Source organism: Scardinius erythrophthalmus, assembly GCF_964197995.2.
Source record: "Scardinius erythrophthalmus genome assembly, chromosome: 11".
Lineage (NCBI taxonomy): Eukaryota > Metazoa > Chordata > Actinopteri > Cypriniformes > Leuciscidae > Scardinius > Scardinius erythrophthalmus.
In genome coordinates, this window is record NC_138231.1 from 37722358 (window position 1) to 37747368 (window position 25011).

Below are 25011 nucleotides of genomic sequence, written 5' to 3' on the forward strand. Positions count from 1 at the left end.
ATTTGCTTTCAGTTAAAACAGCTCAAATATGCATTTTAGTCTGAGGGTTCATTTCATTGATCATTTCATTGACTGTATTTTAGACATAGGCCCAAGCCTCTAAAAATCACACACCCATATGTATAAGAGACTTACTAGTAATAATAAGTGGACATGGCAACACTGATTTACCCTTTGAACCTTGACCCATCGAATTGGCTTCGCGAAATTTCAAAATGTTCCTGTTTATCCAGAATCAGTGAGATTATGTGGTATAATGTGTTAATACACGTTAGTGAGAAAAAATAACTATATAAGTTACTGTTTATCCCTGCAACTCTCCCGCCAAAACATCATGGATTTGCATAAACCGGAAGCAGCATTGGTTTTGTTATTGTCACAGTTAATCCCTATAAATTCTTCAGGTTATGTCAAACCGCTTGACACGTTCACACATCTTTCCTTTTTTTAATATTACAGTGGACTCTCAGTCGCAAATAAAACGTGATCTCGTTGAGAGGTCAGTCAGTTCGTGTTTCGTTTCGTGCCCTGGAACAGGAACTGGAAAGATTTTTTTGCGCTCGTCTCTTCAAGGATGGCGGCAAATGATGGAGCGGAGGAGGCTACTGTATCCCTGGTGGACGTCCTAGAGGAGGATGAAGAACTGGAGAACGAAGCCTCCGCGGTTCTGGGAGGGAGTGATTCAGAGAAATGCTCGTATCCAGAGGTTTGACGTGTTATATGAACACAGTCTTCTTGTGTAATATTGTTTTTAGCACGCTGATTATAACTTGACATGGGCTTTTTCATCTTACCGATTAACGTTATTCTTATAAAGTGTTATAAAGTGGATTGTTTTGGTTTGGGGTTAGCGTAATACCTTCATTCTTATGCTTAATTCGTTGTTATTGTTTGGAAATAAACCTTATTGCATGAACACAGTAGCAGAAGCAAGAATCCTTTTTAGTACAGTTAAACATCTAACAGTAGTTGTCAGCAGATGCTCTGCATTTACATTCATATTCTTAGGATGAAAATAAGCTACATGTCCTAAAAACAAGGTGATTTTCCTTTTGTCCTCACAGGGACATGTGAAGCGTCAGGCTCTGTATGCCTGCAACACCTGCACACCAAAGGGAGGAGAGCCAGCTGGTGTCTGTCTGGCATGTTCCTACAAGTGCCATGAAGGCCATGACCTTTTTGAGCTGTATACTAAGAGGTGAATATTGCTACAATAACCAGCTGTAATTTTTGCTGGTGCTCTAACCCATTTAAGCAAAGCTGAAATGCGTAGTTTGACATTTTTATTCATAATATTTTTGTCATTATGGCAGTGAGATTATTTAGCAGTTCACATATTTGTCACTGGCAGCATCTTAGGCAATGTGAGTGAAACAGAGACCTGTCACAAGAAAAATAGGTTTAAATTCAGCAAGAAATCAAAATGGACAATTCTTGTTTTTTTATGTAATGTTGCAGTATTTATTATAAATTAATTATCAATGCACATTATTATTATTTTTTAAAATGAATGTGCCCTCATAATATTTAATCAAATAAACTTTGATTAAAGGCAGTCACTCACATGAGTTCACAGCAAAGGATCCAAACAATTCCTAATGGACAAAAGTCCTGCCCTACATTTTCTTTCTTGTTAGAGAAGCCGTTTCGCTCGGATATATGTCACAATAAAGAAGTAAAGACTATCAAAACTTGCGTTTCATGCTGACTTTAATGCAAGGAAAATTCCACATGGAGATCTGGAGAAAATAAAATGAAGCATCAAGTTTTCTTAAAGGGGTCATATAATGCCATTTTTGGACAAGCTAATATGATTCTTTAGGGTCTAAATTAAAAGTTTGTAATATACTTTAATTATAAATTCTCATTAGTATTGTAAGAAAACACTATAAGAAGAACATATAAGAAGATTAAAAAAAACACTGAATGGATTTTTATCATTTTATGATGGTTGTGTACAGGCACTGCCAACACACATTTCAGTACAATCAATTTGTAAAAGTGCATGTACCATTATATGACCCCTTTAATAGACAGTTTGGAATTAATTGCGCACTGACCTTACTTTAAATCATTTGCAGAGGTTATGTTATGCGGAAGCTGCATTCATAATATAAACGTTATTAATATTACAGGAATTTTCGATGTGATTGTGGAAACGACAAGTTTGGGGAAATGGAGTGCAAGCTATTTGCGGTAAGTTATGTTTTACCATTAGTTTGAGCTTGTGTCTTTCAGTTTTAACTGTAGTGATGGTGATTATTTAAGATTTTCTGTTATGCAGGATAAAGAGAAAGTGAATTCAGGGAACAAATACAGCCACAATTTTTTTGGCTTGTATTGCACTTGTGACAGACCCTACCCAGATCCAGAAGACGAGGTAATGTGCATTTTAGTTTGAGTTCCTTTCTATAATATTTTTCTGTCACCTATTGTTTCTTGCAACAGCTACTGGAAGTAAAACGTTAACTGTCGTAGCCAAAGACCAATAAAGTGAGTTTGCACTCAAAAGCGATAGCGCTATAGATTGCGGCTCCCTGATGCCAAGAAGCTAACACAGCTACACTGTGTAATTTTTTTAAGTTGATTCTTAGCAAAAAACATATTTGTTCTTTCAAAATGATATGTGCTCATTAATGTGTAATTACTTCTACCAATTAATCATTAATTCTCGTAAGCGTAGAATCTGCCATTTAGAATACATACGACTCGAGCGAGTCGCTCGACTGGCGGCAGCCATGTTGCGCATCAATCTTGAAAATACATTAGCCAAAGAGGGACATACCTGGAAATTCAAGCTTCACCTTTCGCGTTTTTACACTCAGTGGCACCGTGACGAATGCGAGGGGGAGATTACTCGCGACTGCCGGCAGATTTGAAATAATACGGCCACCGCAGGAGTTAAAACGCCCTCGGAATGGGAGGGGCTAGAAAGTAATATTCAGTTGGTAGTCATAAACAATTTCACTGCTAGATGGGAGAAAATCCTACACAGTGTAGCTTTAACGCATGCCTAAATTTTATGTAAGCTTAATTTGTATATTTCAGCAAGAAACTGTTTAATTTATAAACTTTTATTTTGAAATGTTAGTCAACTACATTAGTTAAAAGTCCCTTTTTGGAGGTACCGCCCACTTTGGCAGTTCACACCCCATTTTGGATTTCTCTGGCCTGCAGCTATATCTACTTGCTGATGTCCTCAAATCATAGGCCTATACACTGAGTATATTTTATTCAGATTATATACATGTACAAATTTAGAGTGAATTTCTCTCTCCAGGTTGCAGATGAGATGATCCAGTGTATCGTGTGTGAGGACTGGCTCCATGGTCGGGTTAGTTTCAAATCAGATTGTACTCCGGCACGACCTGAACTAGTGTGTGTGTGTGTGTAGATAAGGAACATAACTTATTCTGGTCTGAAAACATCTTTGTGTTTCTCTATCAGCATTTAGGCTGTGTAGTGCCAGACTGTGTGGAACTACAAGAGATGATCTGCGAGTCATGCATGAATAAAACACCTTTCCTTTGGACCTATGCTGCACATATTGCAGGTAATGTTATACCTTTATCTGCTGCCATTTTGCATTTACAGATATTTAGTATGACTGCAAAGTTGTTGTTTTTTTTAAAGGGAGAGAATCTAAATGTACACTACCGTTCAACATTTGGATTAAGATTTTTTTATTATTAATACTTTTGTTCAGCAAGGACACATTAAATTAATCAAAAGTGACAGTAAAGACATTTATAATGTTACAAAAGATTTCTATTTCAAATAAATGTTTTTCTTTTTAATTAATTAAAAGTTCCTGAAAAAAATGCATCAGTTTCCACAAAAATATTAGCAGCACAACTGTATTCAACGTAGATAATAATAATCAGCATATTAGAATGATTTCTGAAGGATCATGTGACACTGAAAACTGGACGGCTGCTTAAATTTTTTCTTTGCCATCACAATAATAAATTACATTTTAAAATATCTAAAAATAGGAAACAATAATATTTCACAATATTTTTTAATAAAATAAATGCAGCATAGATGGACTTTAAAAAATATGTACAAAATCATATCGACCCCAAACTTTTGACCGGAAGTGTACATTAACATATCATTTGTCAGTTAGCATCTTTCTCTAAACATTTCTACATTTGTGACGGCTTCTTCTGTCTTGTTTGCATCAGTTACACCCATAACAAAAGTAAGCCCATGTAAAGGAGAAGAGGACGTGAAGGTGGAGGTAGAAAATGATGAAGAGAAGATAAAAAACGAGAACCTGAAGAACCCTGTAGATGAGAAGGTACTCGCTCTCTGCTGTGTAATGGCTGTCGTCTTGTCTCGGAGTAGGAGGCTGATTCATGAAATGGCAACTCTTGCCTAACTTATATCTCCTTTAAACAACAGATATGCAGTGAACAAGTGTTTCAAGATACTAGATGCACTAAAGATTTAAAGCCGTTTTAGACACAGTTTTCCCTTTCTCACCACAAGATGGCGGTAGTTATCAGAAAGTGTTTTCATTGGGGAATTAACACATCTCGTGCGTCATCTGTCTCAAGCCATAATTTGAAGGAATCAAGCCAAATTGAATTTACACCACATTGTTTTGTTGCTGTCAACCCAGCTGTATGACTGGGGAATATTAATTTATTTGAACATCTACACAGCAAGAGAGAAACGAGTGATCAAGATTTGACGACCTTCTCTCTGCTGACAGGTGCAGGTCAACGGGACATCCGCCTGTAAGCGTAAACACCCGGAGGAAGCTGAAGGTTCCTCAGAGGAGGGCTCGTGCTCCGGCTGCAGGCTGAGAGAGATGAAGGCTTCGAGGAGGAGCCGGGCTCCTCAGGGTGCCGTGTTCTGGCCGTCTGCCTGGCGCACCAAACTCTGCACCTGCACCGACTGCAAGGTACAGCTCAAACACACCCATTACAGTTCACATTTACTTAATGATGCTGAAAATTCAGCTTTGCCATCATAGAAAAAAAAAAAAAAAAAAAAAAATAAATATGTATATATATATATATATACATATATACACACACTCACCTAAAGGATTATTAGGAACACCTGTTCAATTTCTCATTAATGCAATTATCTAATCAACCAATCACATGGCAGTTGCTTCAATGCATTTAGGGGTGTGGTCCTGGTCAAGACAATCTCCTGAACTCCAAACTGAATGTCAGAATGGGAAAGAAAGGTGATTTAAGCAATTTTGAGCGTGGCATGGTTGTTGGTGCCAGACGGGCCGGGTCTGAGTATTTCACAATCTGCTCAGTTACTGGGATTTTCACGCACAACCATTTCTAGGGTTTACAAAGAATGGTGTGAAAAGGGAAAAACATCCAGTATGCGGCAGTCCTGTGGGCGAAAATGCCTTGTTGATGCTAGAGGTCAGAGGAGAATGGGCCGACTGATTCAAGCTGATAGAAGAGCAACTTTGACTGAAATAACCACTCGTTACAACCGAGGTATGCAGCAAAGCATTTGTGAAGCCACAACACGCACAACCTTGAGGCGGATGGGCTACAACAGCAGAAGACCCCACCGGGTACCACTCATCTCCACTACAAATAGGAAAAAGAGGCTACAATTTGCACGAGCTCACCAAAATTGGACAGTTGGAGACTGGAAAAATGTTGCCTGGTCTGATGAGTCTCGATTTCCAGGGTTCCAGACTGCGACCATTTTTTGAGAATGTGCGAGTTAAAATTTGATGTGGTCGCATTTGTGCGAGTGCATGGTCATGTACTACTCAGTTAAATTCACGCATGAATTTTCCTGCATTGAACTTGTTTTAGCGCCCGCCAAAGTCTTATTTGATCGGTGAGTAATGTAGATGAACTGCTGCGCATGTTTAACTGAAAGAACGAGCAGAGAGAGAGAGAGCCCCGGTCGCGTGCGCACTCTCTCTCTCTCTCTTCGGAGTCAGGCGAGAGTGTAAACAAGACTTCACCGTCTCCAAACTAGGCGCTGTCTTGCTCTCTCTCCCGCGCGCATATTAATCAATATAAATCGACACGATGGTAAAAGGTCGGAAGAGTTTCCTTGGAGCATTCGGAGATTTTTTTTTTTTCCTGATTTACCGCTGGGTGTGAATTGTGCTAAATAAGTTGCCTTATCTTCTCTGAAAAGCGTTCCGGACATTCAGCTGACATAAAAAACAAACAAAAAAACACTTTAATTAAACGAAAAAAACTATCCAGTGATGAAATGTTTTCTGTGTTGACACAAATCTTGGATGTCCATGTCCTAACCATCTGCTGGGATAATCACACAACGCGCATGACACGTCCAATTCGCGAACTAATGACTCCTTTGAACCGATTCATTTTAATGAATGGTTAAAACAACTCATCTTTCCAACAGTGAACTCAGGAGACGTCTGAATCGGTGTACTAATCAGTAACACTTTACAATAAGGTTCTATTTATTACATAAATTACATAAAAAGTACAGTTTGCTTACTCAAGCTTAAGCTTTAAAATAAATAAAACCACTTGTTTTTTTGAAAAGCATTTGACTACATTTTTCCACACAGTGCTATCAAGAATCGATAAGAGAATCGTTAAAGAATCGGATCAATAATCAGAATCGTCAGTGGCATTATTATTGATAAAATCTTATCAATTCCCATCCCTATGTGAATACAGTAAAATTAAAATCAAACATTAAAGAACATAAAAGTTTTTTTATTTGTTTTTTTTAGAGTTAAAAGATTATTTTTTTGCTAACATGAGGTCTTGTGTCACTGTCAGTCTTATTACATCAGTGCAAAACTAGGGTATGCAGATTAAGACCACTATTCATCAGCATGCATTGTTTAATCCCATGGCATGTAGCAAAAAAAAAAAAAAAAAGGTGCGACCAAATCATATGCTGGTGCGACCAACTGAGAAAGTTGGTAGCACCAGTGCAACCAGTGGAAAAGTTAGTCTGGAGCCCTGATTTCTGTTGAGACATTCAGATGGTAGAGTCAGAATTTGGCGTAAACAGAATGAGAACATGGATCCATCATGCCTTGTTACCACTGTGCAGGCTGGTGGTGGTGGTGTAATGGTGTGGGGGATGTTTTCTTGGCACACTTTAGGCCCCTTAGTGCCAATTGGGCATCGTTTAAATGCCACGGCCTACCTGAGCATTGTTTCTGACCATGTCCATCCCTTATGACCACCATGTACCCATCCTCTGATGGCTACTTCCAGCAGGATAATGCACCATGTCACAAAGCTCGAATCATTTCAAATTGGTTTCTTGAACATGACAATGAGTTCACTGTACTAAAAATGGCCCCCACAGTCACCAGATCTCAACCCAATAGAGCATCTTTGGGATGTGGTGGAACGGGAGCTTCGTGCCCTGGATGTGCATCCCACAAATCTCCAACAACTGCAAGATGCTATCCTATCAATATGGGCCAACATTTCTAAAGAATGCTTTCAGCACCTTGTTGAATCAATGCCACGTAGAATTAAGGCAGTTCTGAAGGCGAAAGGGGGTCAAACACAGTATTAGTATGGTGTTCCTAATAATCCTTTAGGTGAGTGTATATATATATATATATTTTTTTTTTTTCACTGTAAATATTTTTTACTATATTTTTAACCATATAAATAGATAGATAAAGTTGTATTGTTTTTTGAGAATAAGGAGGATATCTTATTTGTTACTGGTCTCATGTTAATTGGCTTTGTTTGCTTAGATCCTCTATGCTGACACAGGAGTGTCTTTCCTCACGGATGAGATGGACACCGTCCTGGCGTATGAGAACAAGGGCAAGTCCACAGAACAGGCTGAACAAGCGGGTGGAGCCGAGGGTCGTGACCCCTTGATGTCGGCCTTAAACAACCTGAATCGGGTTCAGCAGCTGGAGATCATCCATGGTTAGTAGTTGGGTTTACTGGCAACTCTATCTGTTTTTTTCTGTGAAAGCAAAACGAATTCATGATGTGAGATTTAAAATTGACCTACTCCCAATATACTATCAATTCAACTGTGACGTTCCCATTACATTTTTCCTCAGAATATAATGACATGAAGACAGAACTGAAGGACTATCTGCAGAGATTTGCAGCAGAAGGAAAGGTAGGCATTAAATATTTATATTTTTAATGTGTTGTTGGGCTGAAGATAAGTTTGTACAATCTAGTGTTAAATTTCTCCTCTCTTTCCTCGTTTAGGTGGTGACACCTGAGGACATCCGCCAGTTTTTTGAACAGCAGCAAAGCCGCAAGAGACGAAGAGCCAACGCAGACCAGTACTACTGCAGTTAAACCGTCTCTCACGCTGACACTTCAAGCATACCAGCTACATCCAACTTTACATGTTTCTTTTTCTCCAGCTTTTTTCCAAGGCCATTCCTGGTTTTATAAAATAAACATGCAGTTTAAATTCAGACCCTCATAAGCTTGTATGATTTTTGACCTTGTATATTAGTGATGTATGACAGGTTCTGTGTTCCCAAAGATATAGCTGTAATACTTTCCCTGTAATCCTGCCATTCCAAATAGGGGGTTGAATTTGCATCACGTTCAGCTCAACATGTCACGATTGGCTCTCAGTGTCCAGAAAGATTTAAAACAATGGATGTATGGAAAGGCACTTCTATAATGTCATAAAACAGCAATTGCAGTCAATCCTCAGGAGCTCTCTCTTTTAAGCAGTTTAAAATGGTGTTACATACTGAAAAAGGCTCTTAGGAAAGTCACAATCACATGACTGCATTCAGTATTAATTGTTCTGAAGAGATGGCTAATATTCACATTCGTGTGTGTCAGGGTAAATAGTGCTACAGCCTATTGGAAAAATCTGTTTAGGAAACACAAACCTATGTGCTTTTTCAGGTTATTCATTTCAGTCATTGTTGTGATCTAGTAACCCTTTTTATTTGATCTTGTTTTAACCTGTTTCATGTGTAGATTCTGTTACTTTTTAATGTCCTACCTTTGAGAAATAAACATGGTAATACATTTGGGCCCTGTGATGTATGTCTCAGTTTATCCCAGAAACTCTCCATTAGGGTGAAATAGCCTCCATTTGCACAAAAATGAGATTTAGTTGAACAAGTCAGTAAAGCCTCTAGGATTTCTAAATCAAATTTAAAGTTTTGTTAATAACCGACACACCATTTAGGGTAAAACGAATCAAGGCCACTAGATTAATAAAAAAAAGTCATAAAATGCTTGCATATATATATAATCTAGGGTGAAAACCATTTGTGCACTGTTAAAAGTTAATTTAAAAAAAATTCACATTTAATCGAGTTTGAGAGATTTCGTGTGTAACAAAATGTTATCAGGGTTCTCAAGTCTCACGCATTGGCCGTGAGACACACGCAATTCAACCAGTTCACACGCTCACACGCCACACCGTGTATTTCTCACGCTGAAAAGGCAATGCCAACCAAGTTGTCCTACAAGCTTTATATATAACGTTGTATATGAGGCGCGGGCACACAAAGTGAAGTTTCCTGCCGCCAGCACGTATCTCGGCCAGATTGCGTTCGTTACTAGGCAACATAGATGCGCGAACACACGGAAGTTGACGGAAGATTCTCGGCCACCGTACGTTCGTTACTAGGTAACCAACAACATCGCGCGAACACACGTCGTGATGGAGAAGGTAAGTTGGACGAAAGCTCGTCTAACATTTTTAAGGCTGGAACATTTCATATATAGCCCATAGTATACATTATTATTGATGCAGTCAAAAACTCTACAACTACTCTGCAACCAGGCCAGAAGCTTTGGCTCAGTTTGGCTAGCTTACATTATCTGAAACTAAGGGAAATGTTAGTGGGTATGGGAAGGAATGAAGATGTATTTCTTCATTTTATTTTAAATAAATTTAAATGTATTTATTTTATTTTAAATTATATTATATATTATACTGTATTAATAGTATTTCTGGTTACATTAAGACATACATATTAAAGCAAGAGTGCTCTGGGTAATATTTTATATCCTGTCAAAACATAACGTTACTTTAATCATTGATTGCCATGCATTTGTATTTTTCAAACACTAGCAACACAAAACACATTTCATAAGCTGGAGTGTGTACTCTTGTGTGTACACACACACACACACACACACACACACACACACACACACAAACACACTAACATACCTTAATAATATGTCATTTGTTCTCAATGTCCCACCACACAATAAATCATTATACCATTTCGACTAGACACATTCAAAATGCAAAAATATTTGTTTTTCCAAACTGTTTGGAGCAATTTGTTATATTTTTGTAATTTTTGTAACTTAGTTGTAATTTTGAAATATAACATTAAAGAGTATATTTGATGTGATTAATTGCTCTGTCATTTATCAGATTTACCAATTGTTATTTTTAATTTGTGCTGGTTAATTATGAACAAGGGGTAAAATTGGGGGGCGGGGACAGGTGGGGGCGGGGCTCCATTAGGCTCCTCCCCCAACCGCATGTGATCTCACTCCAAGATTTTGATAAAACTTGAGAACCCTGATGTTATATTGTGATTAAGATGTATTTTAACAAATGTAATTAAACTGTTTAAAAAATGGAGTTATATGTAAAGAAAAGATTGTCCATAAACTTCATGGCTGTGGAGTTTTGTTTAGAGTTTTGAATTGTGTTTAGACTGTTTCCTTTGTGTAAAGGTCATTGCAGGTGACTGCGGATATGAGGGGTTGATTGATTCGCATTCATTTTACTAAATTTCTATTAATTTCATGTGTCGCACTTTATTAAGAGTCTGTGGTGTTATACTGATAACTCCGAATTTTTTTATTTTTAAATTTTCATCTAAATTTTGATAAATACAGTCTTATTAATATTTCTAAAATGGCAGCCTCCATTTTAGAAAAGTCTAGATTTGTGCTAATTTGCCTGTGATGTTACAGTCTGTCATGGTAACACCACAGACATAGAATAGAGAAAACTATTCTCTCTTAGTGGAAATAGGGACAAAGATAAAAAATTCAAGTCAGCGTGAACCGGAAGTTGCAAACGACTTTTCTCCAGTGTTGTGACGTATTTCCCAGTGAAACGGAATATTGAACAGAGGGCAGGGTTTTACTCTAGCGCTCCTCCTCTCCATCTCTGCTCATAACAGACTAACGGTTTGAGGGGAGTGGTTTAGCATTTCCCAAACCAAGCCGTCAAGTCTACGTCATCAGGGAAGGTCCTCCAATGCAGAGGGGAGGGGCATTTTCAGATTTTGATTAAAGATTGCGAAGCCAAAACATTTTTTTTGTGTGGATTGACTTGCATGGATGAATTGTTCACCACAAAACGATCAATTTAGGCAAACAAAGTAAGTATGGTCAATTTTGATTTCATGTGGACTTTAAACACTTTTTAAGAACTGTAATTTTCTTCATTTTTCTTTAAAGTTGCATATTTCTACTAATTTTAGAACAAACTAGAAATTTACTTCAAATACTGGTACCACAGGCATAAGTGGTGGTCACTAATATTTATTTTTTATTTATATATATATTAAATCAAGCTTTAATTTGACTGGATATGGTATATTTTAAATACATAGCAATACATTTTATTTTATCTTTTAAAAAAATAGATTTTTTTTTTAATTTTGCGTCTCGTTTGCCACCGCAATTGAAAACCTGTTCCTGTATCATGAGGGAGCGAGTCCCTGTAGCGATGGTCATTTACATAAACGCGCCCAAACAATATCCTTATAAGGGCTTTTCACACATCCTCACTTTTGCGGAGCTTTCATTTCAACTAAAGCCAAACATTTAGTTCTCAAAACTAGTTAAAACACAACCAGGCCTAGATTACACGTGAACGTGTTTCGGACCTCTTGTACTCTGAAATTATTAAAATTTCTAAATCAACTTTATATATATAGCTTGATAAATTACCTCCAGAAGTATATGTGATTTTGCATAAGTGTGGCTTCAGTTGGTTCTAAGTTTAAACGTTATTGTCAAGATGAATTATGACTTCTGCATGAAAATGTTTGAATGCACAGTGTTAATGAATGGAGACCCAGTGTTTTGCCCTCCCATTTCCCACTAATGGCAAGGTGTTACTCACTGCTTATCAGTTTGAATGAATGAAAAAAAAAAAAAAAAAAAAAACACCACACACAAGCATTATAACTCAAAACTATTTATTTCCAAGACATTAGTCACCTAATTGCAGAGTAAAGTTCATAACTACACCGGCCAAAGAAAAGAATAGAAAAATAGACACTTTCCACAACTCCACAAAAGAATGCTTTTTTTGTATGTGTGTATATATATACATATACACACAAATATATGTACACACACACACACACACAAAGTCTCAAATAGATATCGCATGTTTTATATATATTTATAAAAACTTTACACTTTACATACAACAAAACACCATATTTCTGAGGCCTGTGATCAAAGGTACCAAAAATCTTGAAAAATATTTTTTTTTGAAGAAAAAAAGAAAGACAAAATAAACATTATGCACACTAAGCGTTGGCTACAGTATTACAAAGAGATGGTTTAACAGAGGTTTGTAGAAAGGGCTTGCATAAGACGAAAGGGGTGTGGAGGAAGCCCAGCCTCAGGCAGGGAAGGCACTAAATCGTCTCCATAAGAGAGATAGCACAAGAGAGAACCTGGAGATCTTGACTTGTAAGTCTTCAAACACAACTTCCCTTGCCCCTCACACATCCAAAAACACAAACCTTCGGTTCACGTCAGCCTTGCGGCACTTTGGAGATAAATAACGCAACGCCATGCAAATATACTAAAAGGATTAGGAATGAATGTTTAAGAAAAATGACTCAGCTGTGAATCTAGAACTGAATAAACAGACACTTCAGTCAAAAATAAATCAATAGAGCCAACAGAGGGCACTATTCCACAACAAGTGTTACACATCAAAATTTAGTGCAATGGGTACCTTCATCTGTTTTAGCTTTTATTCCTTGGTTTAAGATGGTCAACGAACCCAATCATTTCAGACAATGACAATTTGACGTCAAACAATGGCTAGTTTGAGTTCTAAAACACAGACTAAACAATGATTCAAGCTTCTCATCTGGGAGCTCAAATGCATTTCCAATCAATTCTCTTAACAGTCTCTCAGGCAAGCAGCCCACAAACCAGACTGAACCCAAATGACAATAAATAGCATTTGTGATAGAAATGTATTAATTATGAGGTCAGTGTGCATCTCAAACGTGAAATAATACCTTCAACTGTGTGCATTGACTTTTGCAGCAATCAGAACCCACCCTCAAAATGATCTGATTGGGGTTTTAGAACATGAAATAAATGACTTCTCAGCATCTTCAAAATGGCCTGAGTATAGCAGAGGCGAAGGTGATCTAAGGAGTTTTCCTAAGCTCCCCCTTAAGATTAAGGCATGGCTGGGTCTACACGGGACTAGATCGCTGGGAACGGCACTGACGTCAAGAAATAATGTTCTCCGCTGGCAGGAAAACCTCAGAGTAGCAGCAGTAGGCCTAAATATCCATCTGTCGATTTTGGGTCACGGTTACGCAGCGAATGTGATTCACTAGAATGACATGACAAACCTCAGATCTCCTCTAGGCTGCCTCCAAGGGAAGCGCTGATGCCAATTACTCAATGCTTAGAGTTACAGGTAACAGTCCCTTAAAAAAAACAAGTTACTTAAGTTAAGTTACATAAAAAAAAAAAAAGAGAGAGAAATGTCATACCGAGAAGTCTTTGCTCATCAGACCTCAGATGACCCAATTCAAAATGGCATTGGTACAGAGGGATGGACCCACAGTTCAAAAATACTGAGTTACAAACCAGAAACACTGAGGATTTAAATGACTGCACTTTTGACAAGAGCTTACGGCACATCAGGAGGAGAACATGCAAACTGCTGGTAAAACTATTCGCATGCCAGGTACATCGAATCGTTACTGTCATGACGACATGAAGCCTGGAGGATCTGCAAGGTAAAATGAAGACACCTGCTCTGTGAAACAAATCTAGGGTAAAACATTTATTTATTCTGAATAAAAGTGGTTAATAAATTGGTTCAACTCCTCCTCTTTTTGCTGCAGAATGAGGTCAGGGAAGGTAGGATTAAGTAGGCTGCGACGCATTGCATTTTGAGAGGATCATCAATTGCTTACTGAAAGCTGAAACTAGTGTATTATCAAGTTTGCTCATATTCCCAAGGAAAGGTTTAACCATGTGCATCAGTGACTGAAGAAGCCTGGCGTAAAGAGAACTGTAGAACCACGTCCTTGACATTAAGAGGAGACGAGCAGCCTCCAACCAATCTCAGTCGACTCTCTAAGGAGATCACTTGTACCCCAGCCAGGGTCTATGCTGGATCTATTTTTGGATCTGACCCTCTGAGGCTTACGGGATGGCAAACTGGAGCGCTCCCACTCAGGGTTCATGACTCTTTCAGGCTTGACTCAGAGGTGCACTGCAGTAGGAGTCCAGAAGGACCCATTTGTTGCAATGCAACTGCACCAGCCGGCTAACATTTCTGAATAACTAAGAGTAGATGAACAATAACACAAACTTACCGCCATAACACCTGATTGAGTTCATTATCATGTAAGACGGCACAGTCCTCACTTTCTAAACAAAAATGAGCTGCTATGCTGAATCTAATAAAAAAGCGAGTGTAAAGAAATGAGGAGAGGAACCTTAGAAATATGCTAGAAAGTGGAGGAAATTAGATTTCTGACTGTTGGTTCTGGTCCCTCAGCGATAAATGTTCAAGGTGAGGCTCTAGAAGTCTAAATAAGTTGATAAGAATATAAAGAAGGAAAATCAAATTGACTGGAATACATGTTGAGAGAAGCTGGTCAGAGGTAGAAAGTCTCTCTGGCACAGAATACCTTACGTGATTTAAGATGGAGAACTGCGTTACCCAAGGTGAGGTCTTAAGGCCATAACTGCAGATACAGCAGTACTAAACAACCCTACATCAACTCTTAAGGCTATCTTTATAGGCCAAAATACCTGGGGAGGGATCAACAAAATCAATCGATGATAAATGTTCCTTCTATGGTCACAGTCATCAAAGAGTCTGTGTAACTAACATGAATCTCAAGCCGACAGTTTCAATTCAGCTGACAAGGAGAGACAGAAACCTGGTGAATAAAATGCTTTCGAGATTCAACAAGCAACACAAACATCCTCCCCAACCCATCTTTGGTCTAACTGTGAGTTCTTAACAGTCCAAAAAAAATATAAAAAAATTCGACCATCCAACCAAACCTCAAGCCTTTTACTAGAGAGTATAAAACGTTTGAGCACTTTTATCTGACAGCCTCAGTATTTCTCAGTACGTTTGTGCTTTCAACCAACAAAACAGTTCTTGTGCTCAAATGAAAGCACTCAAAGTTAGGAACGTGGGATGGATATGACTGAGGATTGTTTGGATATTCAACAGAGGTCCCACCTGGTCTAATACAACCAGAGATGCTTATATAATAATATTTGAGAGTATGTGAAAATACAGTACTATTACTTGCAGGGAAAGACTATTGTTAATTATCTTGAAGGGATAGTTCACCCAAAAATGCTAATCGTGTCATCATTTACTCATCCTCATGTTGTTCCAAACCTGTACGAGTTTCTGGCTTTCTGCAGAACACAAAATATATTTTGAAGAAAGGCTCAAGGCTTTTTTGTGTTTGTTTGTTTTTTTGTCCATACAGTGAAAGTCTTGCTTCTGCTTGGGTTTTATTGCATGGCCAAAATGTCTTTGTGTTCCAGGTCAAAAAACTAAGTCATAAAGGTTTGGAACAACATGAATGGTGACAAATTACATTTTTGGGCGAACTAGCCTGCATATTTGTGCCAGTATGATAATCGAGAAATATTTTTATTGTAGGGAGAAGAGAGCAAAATGAGTATTTAAAATAAAAGCTGCCTATTGCACAGTTATTATAGAATACAGAATACAGGTATATCAGATGTTAAAAAAAAGCTTAAAATAAGTCACTTTTATAGATAGGGTGTGCAGCAGTGTGTGAGATATTGTTTCTTAAAGTGATGTGTAACAAATCAAAAGTAAATGCTCTAAATCTTTGTGTACATGACGCTTTCTAAGATTTCTCTTTTTTTTTGCAAAGCCTGTTCATGACATCATAATTATTGGTCGTCTGCTGACAGAACTAGAAAAGCTAATGAACGTCTGCTGTCCCACCAAACTAGAGGACTGAGGATGTGGCGTGAGGTTGGTTTGATTGAGATTCCTGTACATTTCTGGAGGACGAGGCTGATAATGATCAACCCGCTTTTGCCATCTCTCAGGAATGCCAGTAACTACAGCCTTGGAAAGAGAATCTGAATGCAAAAGATGGTGCCAAATTTTTGTTTGAGAGGACAGATTTTTTAGACTTTTAAAGTTAAATACACTAGAATGAATCTGCAGATCTGAGTTGTGAAACACGGTAAAACAAAGCTCCATTCACATTAAATGGTGCATCTGTGCCATTGTTATGCCTGATAAGTTGCCTCATAGGGGACAGGGGATTTCATTTGTTTTCCCTTTTATGTTCCATCTCGGCTCTTAAATTGCACAGGCTAATGTAAAAGCCGGCAAATGCAGCGGATTACACAAGCTATTACTGCCACTCTGTCCTCAAAAGGAGGAGGAGCCGTTTTTCAAGGACTAGACAAAGTAATGAGTTTGCAACTTATTGCCTTCATATTTTTTAAATTTACTCCTAAGGAACAAAATCTGTGCATCTAGATAAATATATATTTTCTCCAGTCATCCTAGTATGTTCAAGGAAATGAAAGTAAATAAAATATACTGTGATATCTGTACATTAATATGCAGCATGTGAGGAAAATAGGAGAACCATAATGAATCAGACTAAACCAATTTTGACCTCTTTTCAGGGTGCACACAACCAAACCAAGCTCTCCTCACTCTATACTAGGTTTCAAACCTATCTGGAGCGGTTTAAGTGACATCTCCCTTTAGCATCTCCCATCAGAAAAGCAGCCACTCACGTAGCTTATGGGCGTTCATCACTTCAAGATACTGTTGTCCCTCGAAAGAATACAAAGTGCAGGACTGCTGGTGCCTCACCTGTTTGCTTACAAGTAGCATTTAAATTAGTCCTCAGTCTCTTTTTTAATCAGGGGTCAGAGAGCAGACTTCCTGTAGGGGTAGTCGGGTTTGTTGGGTGACCTGCGGTCTCGGGCCCCCAACCCTCCCTCGTCCCCAGTCCCTACATTCGCCCCTAAGCCCAGCCCAATTCCCTCTGGAGCAGGCCGGCGGCCTGTGGGCCATTCCTCATACTGTTCTGTGGAGGGGCCGAGGCCACAGGTGAGGTCCGTCTCATTTACGGGCCGTGACCTCTGCACGGCTTGCACAACGCCACCTTGCGAGACAATTGCCAAGTCTAGTCTCTGTGGAGGCTGTTCCAGCACATCCAGGCGGAGGGATTCTGAAGCCTCTGAGTAGGACGGAGGCGGCGCCCCTCCGCCTGCCTGACGGCTGTGGATGTAGAGGTCTGGTCCACAGTAGGGAGGCACGTGGCGGCCCGGAAACTCATAGAGATCTGGGAAGTCAGGCTGCGGGCCCTCGGGCTTGGGTTCGGCTGCATGCCTCTTGCGGGAGGAGTGCGGGTGACGGCTGGAGTAGCTGTGGGACATGGGAGGAGCAGTAGAAATGTGAGGGTGGGCTTCGTGACTCTCCACCTCCATAGAGACCTCTGGAAGTCGTCGTTCCTTTAGGCTCATTGCCGAAACACCCATGGCAATGTCTGGCATGAACTCGTTGATGACAGGCTCCATGTTCTGCAAGAACAAGTTAAAATACAACTCTTATCTCTAGGGAAGCATGATATAGCAGTATCATATTGGCTATCATCCATTATTATTATTATTATTATTTAATAGGGGTGTAACGATACCCTCATGACACAATTCGAAACAAAAAACTATTGATTAAAATGCTACATTTGGTGTTACAATGTGGGTGTAAAATGAATAGGCTTGGACTTGGTGCTGGTAACCCAATGCACAGGGACAATAGTGACACCAGAATAAAAATATTCATGATTCTGAAGCTGAAAACAATTTTTTTTTTGACGAATATGCTTGCACTCTTTCACTGACTAAATATATTTTAAATAATGTAGACAACTTTTGACTGATAACATAAGACATTTGACATTATCAGGACACAAAAATCCCCCCACTGCATTAGTATACATTATATTCAACATTATATATAGTAGTTTAATGTAGTACTGACACTAAAACTCTGTAAAATAGAATTTTTTCATGCACAGTAATTTTCATTTTATACACAATACATAATATTATCACTATCTACGATACATGTTACATTTTTGTATTGCGATATATTGTGACACGATATATTACACCCGTATTATTTAATAATAATAATAATAATAGAACATTTTATTTTATTTAATCTGTATGTCAATGTTGTATGTATAGATGCTAATTTTCCCATTTTTTACATTTAGATTATTTAAAAACACTAATAATTTAATAACTCTGTTAAATGTAATTTAAAATATATTTAAAAAATTGCAAAAATGAATGTGTAAAATAATAATAATAATAATAATAATAATAATAATAATAATAATAATAATAATAATAATAATAAAAATAATAACAACAACAAAGAATAATATATTGGTATTAATCACCATTTGCTTGTCAGGATGAAGATTCCTTCCCCCCTGTGCGTTAGTGCAGTCTGGGGGCAGGGGCTTGGCTCCTGGTGGGTAGACTGGGCTGCCCATTTTTGTAGAGCTCTGCCTATGAAGGAGTGCATGATTGCAGGGGTAGGAGAAAGATCTGGAGGGAGGTTGGCTGGGGACCCGTGGTCTCCAGCCTGCTTTAAACTGCTGCTGACCATGGCCCGGGGTGGTCGGAGGATGGTAGGGTGGAGGAGGTGGGGGCAGAGGGGGGTGGAAGCCCACCAGAGCCTCCAGGTCAGTGAACATACTCTCCACAGCTGGTGTACTGTTGACCCGGCAGCGACCTGACTGGCGCAAGGCCAGGACGGGACTCTCGTCTCCAAAACGCTCCTCAGGAAAGAATTTGTGCGGATTCTAAAACACAGCACACATCAATGTAAGGGCATGTTTGTGCTAGACATGCTTCAAAAACGAGAGTTAATAGGCTGTCTGGTATGCTGAAGAAGTTTTGACTCCTTCCAAGTGTTCCAACATAGGTTCACTGGTCACTTAATGGTGAGAATAACAATACATCACAGTAGTTCAAGTGCTCAGAGCACTTCTAAACCAAGAGCACAGTAACTGGAGAAACATGCTTGTCAAAGCAACATGGAGTGATGCAGAACACACGAAGGCCTGAAAAATACTCGACGCAAGTACGTGAATGCAGTCCTCTTTAAGAAATGAATACTTCTATTAAGGAAAGATGCAATTTGAATTAATTTAGAATGATTTCTGAAGGATTATGTGACACTGAAGACTGGAGTAATGGTTGCTGAAAATTCAGCTTTGCCATCAAAGCAATAAATTACATTTTAAAATATATAAAAATTTTAACAATATTTTAGTATTGTGACATTTATATAGACGTTCACATCTGTGAATCTCTTTTTTAAAATCCTTTTTTTTTTTTTTTTTTTTTTACAAAATCAGTATGAGTGCCCACAATTCCTAGATAACAAAATTGTATTCATCAGAGGCTGGGGTAAAACTAACTGACATGAAAGTCAGAGTGAGATTCACAGTAGCCATAGCAACTTGTCAGTGCCTCCACTCAAACAGGATGTGCTGGGTTACCTGTAGGAGTTCTGCAGCCCCGTCAGGTAGGCCAAACTCTCGGAGCACACGGATCTGCAGCTCGTAACTGACTGTGGCGCCCTCACCACAGTTCAGAGCATACGCTCGCTGCACCTGGTCTGTGTGACGCAGCTCCTGCAGCCTACGGATCATTTCCTTCACTACTGCCAACCTGGGCACTGAAAGACCGGGTGAGAAAAGGAAAACACATGACTTCAGTTAGAATAAATCTGTAAATACAGATGAATAAGTGCATCAATAATAATATTGCATACCAGGTCATAAATAGAGATTTATAAAAGATGGGTATATTGACAACAAAAAGTTTTTTTTTTAAATTGGTGTTGAATTTTGTTTTATATAACACCCACAGCATCACAAAGCTTGCCAACATACAAGGCCAATGTTCCCACTCACATTATACATATATATATATAAACACTGAATTGCTTCTTGAAAACAAACTGCAAAATTAACTTGAGAAATCAATGTCTCATGGTTTGATTTATGGGAGTCACAACTACATCTAGATTAGGACAATATAGTTGGCCTCTGTGAAATATCTCTCTAAAATGACTTGTTTGTGGTGTTTGTGAGTGATTAATTTGATCAAGTATAAACGAGCATTACAGATATATAGTAGACATAATGATGGGACTGAAATTGTAGATTGGCTAAAACAATGCATCATTACAAGGCATGAATGAGAGCTTAACCCACCTGGTATCTCATTAGCAACCACAGACGGCGGAGCTGTCTGGCTGCCAGCCATTTGCTGGTGGTTGATCATGTGACAGCACTGAGGGACGGCATTGTTCACCATGTAGAGTGTGTCGGGTACATTGGACATACGAACCATGCGCAGCCTAACCAGATCGGTCTGCTCAACCATCATCTCCTCCAGAACCGCCTGGAGGAACACACACACACAAAGTTTGATGCAAGTCATATGATGAAATGGGTAACTAACTAAGGTTATTCTATAAACCAAGTGCCTTTTCAAAATGATTTGATTTTAAGTACAGTCTATAAGACTTTAATATATATTTTTTAATATAATTTCTTTCCTCTTTTTTCAATAACTTTCCCCATGTCTTCATCTGTTCATTTTAATGTAGCGGTTAAATATTCTGCTGTATGCGAGGTGAGAAAGTATATCCTACCTTGGCCTCCTCCACATAAGGAGAGAAGAGCCGTGGGCGGACATAAATGCCAGCACTCTTCTGCCGGAGCCAGGCGTTGGCTTTGCCTCCCTCTGCTGTGGGCAGCATGTCAGAGGGAGGGGTGCTGATCAGACCCCTCTTCATCTGTTAAAGGCAGAGAAAATGTCTTTACCGATACATGACGAGAGCAGTCAAGAAGAGCATTGGTGTATATGTTTTCTTTATTACAGAATAGTACTGAGAATCAGGATATATACTCATTCATACATCCATCAATATTGACATTTTTATTCAGAGTGTGCTGTACATAAAAACAATAGTAACATGTTTTTCATTTGGCTTGTAGTGTTATGACAAATTTCTTATGGAAGATAATGGGTGGTTTCCCCATCATCCTGTTTTATATAACGCACGTTTTAAAAGGACAAACTATCATTCAAAAGTTTGGGGTGTGTAATTTGTTTTATGGTTTTGAAAGAAGTCTCTTATACTCTTATACCAAGGCTGTGTTTATTTTATCAAGCATACAGTAAAACAGTTATATTGTTACAATTTAAAATAACCATTTTTATTTTAATATGTGTCAAATGTTTATTCCTGTGACAGCAAAGCTGAATTTTCAGCAGTCATTACTCCAGTCTTCAGTGTCACATGATCCTTCGGAAATCATTCTGATATGATGATTTGATGCTCAAGAAACATTCCTTATCAATGTTGAAAACAGTTGTGCTGCTTAATATTTTTTATCAGGATTCTTTGATGAATAGAAAGTTCAGTTTCTCAGGGACAGGGGCTCAAAATGTAAAAAAGGGGCATCTATCACTACAGAGTAATTTCATTATAACAATTACAACAGTATTTATATTGGATGGATGGAATTTTGTGTTTAAATCTAGTGTGACAGCCCCTTAATGTGCCTGTTTAAGCTGTACAAACCAATGACACAAACACACTTACAGTGTCAGAGAGGACCTCACTGTTGGTGGGTAATATGTGCTCAGTTCGGACGAAAGGCAGCAGCGGAGAGAGAATCTCTTTAAGCTCTTCCAGGTCCAGATCCCTTCTTTTCACACCACGTTTATTCACACTATGTGCAGTACCACTTAACAGGTTAGGCTCTGGGGAACACACAGAAACATACACAGTCACACACAAATATTTAAGTTGGAGGAAAAGGTGGCCCAACTTTTCTAGCCCACAATATAGATTAGACAGTGATGGGTGGGAGAGTGTGCACTTCCAGAGGATTAGCGGTATCACTATGCAGCTCCACTGGCTGCTGCTGTGCCCTTGAGCGAGGAATTAAAGCTCCTCTGTTCAAGGGATGCTGCACTGCAATGGACCCTGAATTACTATCTACACCAAATTAGGATCATGTATAAAGACTGTTAATGACAAAATGAAGGTATATTGTTGCATTGCTGTTTCCCTTTAGAATGTGTTCTGAGGGAAAAGCAATCAAAGATAGTGTTGATGGTTTGGCACCAGCTATAAACATTTAAGACAGTGTTAGTCTGGTATATTTGATTCTGTTGGGTACACAGAGCAAATGCAGACCCAGGTCTGGAGCTGCCAGCCATATGCTACGCTTCTGTACTGCAGAGCACTTGGCCTGATTTCTCAGTGCTGAGCCAGTCAGAGTCATTACTAGACATTAGGAGGATTGGGGAATAAATCATTAGACTGGCAAAGTTTAGACCACCATCTATGGCAAGAGGTGAAAACAGGGACAAACTCAGCAGCACAGAAAAAAGTTTGGGCCAGAGAAAAGTGTGCGTGTGTGTATGGAGTAGATAGGGATTAAAGGAAAAGTCAGGATTAAAAATTTTGCCTGAACATTACTTTCATTCCAAACCTGTATGGACTTGCTTTCATCCAAGGAACACATAAGTAGTTTAGCAGAATGTCCAAGCTGCTTTTTTTGTTTCATACAACAACTGTAGGCTGTCAGGCTCCGGATATCACCATAAAAGTAATCAATAACTTGTACACAACACTTCAAGTCATACTGACCACATTCATGATATTTTTGTCTTTTCAGTATAACAGAAATGGTTACTATGAACACATGCAATGAGCAATGTAATAATTATTGTAATGAAATATACAGTAGCATTCAAAAGTTTGGGGATAGGAAGGTTTTTTTCTTTTTTTTAAAGAAATTAATATTTCTATTCAGGAAGATCAAATGTGCAATTGATCAAAAGTGACAGTAAAGACATTTACAATTTCACAAAAGATTAGAAATGTTCTGTAACATTATAAATGTCAGTAATTTTTTTCTCCCAAATAAATGATGTCCTTTTGAACTTTCTATTCAAAGGATCTGACTAAATGTATCATGGTTTCTACAAACATATTAATTTTAAGTTTCAAACACTGATATTAGAATGTTTCTTGAGGACCAATTCAGCATATTAGAATGATTTCTGAAGGATCATCTGACACTGAAGACTGCCGGTTTCACAAAGCTATTTTAGACCGGTCTATGGTGTTAGACAAGTCTAAAATTTGCTCATAGATAATGATGCTGAAAATTCAGCTTTGCCATCACAGGAATAAATTACATTTTAAAATATATTAAAATAAACAATATTGCACTTGATGAGCATAAGAAGAAACTTTCAAAGGCATTTTAAAAATTCTTACTGACCCCAAAATTTTGAACGACAGTATATAAATACTTTTGCGTTATACAAAAAACAAAACATATAAGGTTTGAAATGAAGGTGAGTAAAAAGATGACAGACTATTCCTTTTAATGTGTATCTAGTGACAAATGTCTGTGTGTGATGATACCTCTATCGGCCATCCTCTTGATGAGCTGGTGTTCGCCCCACTTCACAACATACTTGAGGATGTCCTGTTCACTGGCCTGTGAAGAGGGGAGAAGAACAGTATAAGTTTGTTACTGAATTTAGCCAGCGCTGCAAGGCTGAAGGAAACTGGTGTATGCAAGCTTAAAGGGCATATTGCAGGTTTTATTTTTTTCAAAATTAATATATAACCTTGTATGAAAAAATTAATGCAGGATTTAAAATGGTTTTGCAAGACATAAGGGCACAAATTTGACAGTTTCCTTGAACGCTTTGAAAAAGTGTTTTTACGCATATTAAAAAAGCATATTAGGTCATGAGAGAGAGTTGTTTGCTGAGCTCTGCGTTTGCTCAGTGCAGAGTAGGTTGGTATTCAGTAGGAGCGGTCCTCATTCAGTGAGTTTTGGTAGTTATTGTATTTAAATTTTCCATCGTCATGGTAAATTATTGTGAATTATAGCCTGTCAGGACATCGAGTCCACAGGAAAAAGGACGGTGCTATCTTCCGTGCCTGGGTGCGTTTTGTGCAGGTGAAGAGACGGGACTTCACTTCTGCATCTGCTTTGGAAAACGCGGTAGTGTGTAGCATTCACTTTAGACCGGATGAGTATAATCCCGGCGATATGATGGAGCTCAACGTGGGATGCCGAAGCAAGAACCAAGTGAGACTCCGGACTGGTGCACACTGTCACAGCACCTTCATCGGGTCCGCCCGGTCCGTCATCAGCATGTGCTTCGGCCGCCGGAGGAAACATGAAGGTCACGGATTTGTCAAAGATCACTTAGTGTACATCTGTTTTTAAGTTTACATCTGCATTTTATAAGCATATATTTAAAGAGAATCTAGTTCCTACATTATTTTCTTATATATTGACTCACTGGGTACTCTAAACTGCAATACGCCCTTTAAAGATGGCACATTTAATACAACAGAACAATCTCTAAAAACAGGATATATAAAACCAATGAATTTCATAGCAGCAAGTCCTGCAGGTGCCAGTGAAACCTGAGCAAAATGATTTTGCTATCTTATCTCTTACTAGGAATATTGCACAGCCAAAATCTCATTTCATTCATCGACAGAAGCCGATACAGGTTTAATGGACATCGGTTATCCCTCAAACTAAATTACATTTTTTTACAAACTAAATTTTTACCTTTTCTTACACTTTTTCCTAGATTTAATTTTTTGGGCTTTTTTCCTTTTTTATGGTACAAGAGAATGCAGACAGGAAATCTGGGGGCGAGGGAGAGAAAGGGGGAACGG

General features: G+C 38.5%; 2 protein-coding genes across 3 annotated transcripts in view; one reads left to right on the top strand and one right to left on the bottom strand.

Moving 5' to 3' along the window:
- The first annotated feature begins 153 nt into the window (after positions 1-153).
- On the top strand, positions 154-8980 carry ubr7 (ubiquitin protein ligase E3 component n-recognin 7). Its single transcript, XM_081379371.1, has 11 exons — positions 154-706; positions 1065-1198; positions 2136-2196; positions 2285-2380; positions 3281-3334; positions 3448-3553; positions 4188-4303; positions 4721-4912; positions 7709-7889; positions 8030-8091; positions 8187-8980. The coding sequence occupies exons 1-11, from the start codon at positions 575-577 to the stop codon at positions 8277-8279; spliced, it is 1227 nt and encodes a 408-aa protein (XP_081235497.1). The 5' UTR covers positions 154-574; the 3' UTR covers positions 8280-8980.
- A 6862-nt stretch (positions 8981-15842) lies between these two features.
- btbd7 (BTB (POZ) domain containing 7) overlaps positions 15843-25011 on the bottom strand; it is a 56726-nt gene continuing 47557 nt past the window's right edge. The window contains exons 5-11 of one of the 2 annotated variants that reach the window (XM_081379369.1): positions 23728-23803; positions 21886-22046; positions 20929-21072; positions 20486-20675; positions 19766-19944; positions 18656-19063; positions 15843-17768 (exon numbers count right to left, since the gene is read on the bottom strand). In XM_081379369.1, coding sequence (XP_081235495.1) covers positions 17112-17768; positions 18656-19063; positions 19766-19944; positions 20486-20675; positions 20929-21072; positions 21886-22046; positions 23728-23803 — 1815 coding nt within the window. In that variant the 3' untranslated portion in view covers positions 15843-17111. Of the gene's footprint in view, positions 17769-18655; positions 19064-19765; positions 19945-20485; positions 20676-20928; positions 21073-21885; positions 22047-23727; positions 23804-25011 lie in introns of those variants that run through there. The other variant, XM_081379370.1, reaches the window with a different exon arrangement.

What these genes read in the sequence shown, in the direction of transcription:
- ubr7 (XM_081379371.1), top strand. Translation starts at nt 575, where the DNA reads ATGGCGGCAAATGATGGAGCGGAGGAGGCTACTGTATCCCTGGTGGAC. An exon ending in TTTGAGCTGTATACTAAGAG is followed by an intron (nt 1,199 to 2,135) that starts GTGAATATTGCT and finishes TTAATATTACAG; the next exon opens with GAATTTTCGATGTGATTGTG. An exon ending in ACCCAGATCCAGAAGACGAG is followed by an intron (nt 2,381 to 3,280) that starts GTAATGTGCATT and finishes TTCTCTCTCCAG; the next exon opens with GTTGCAGATGAGATGATCCA.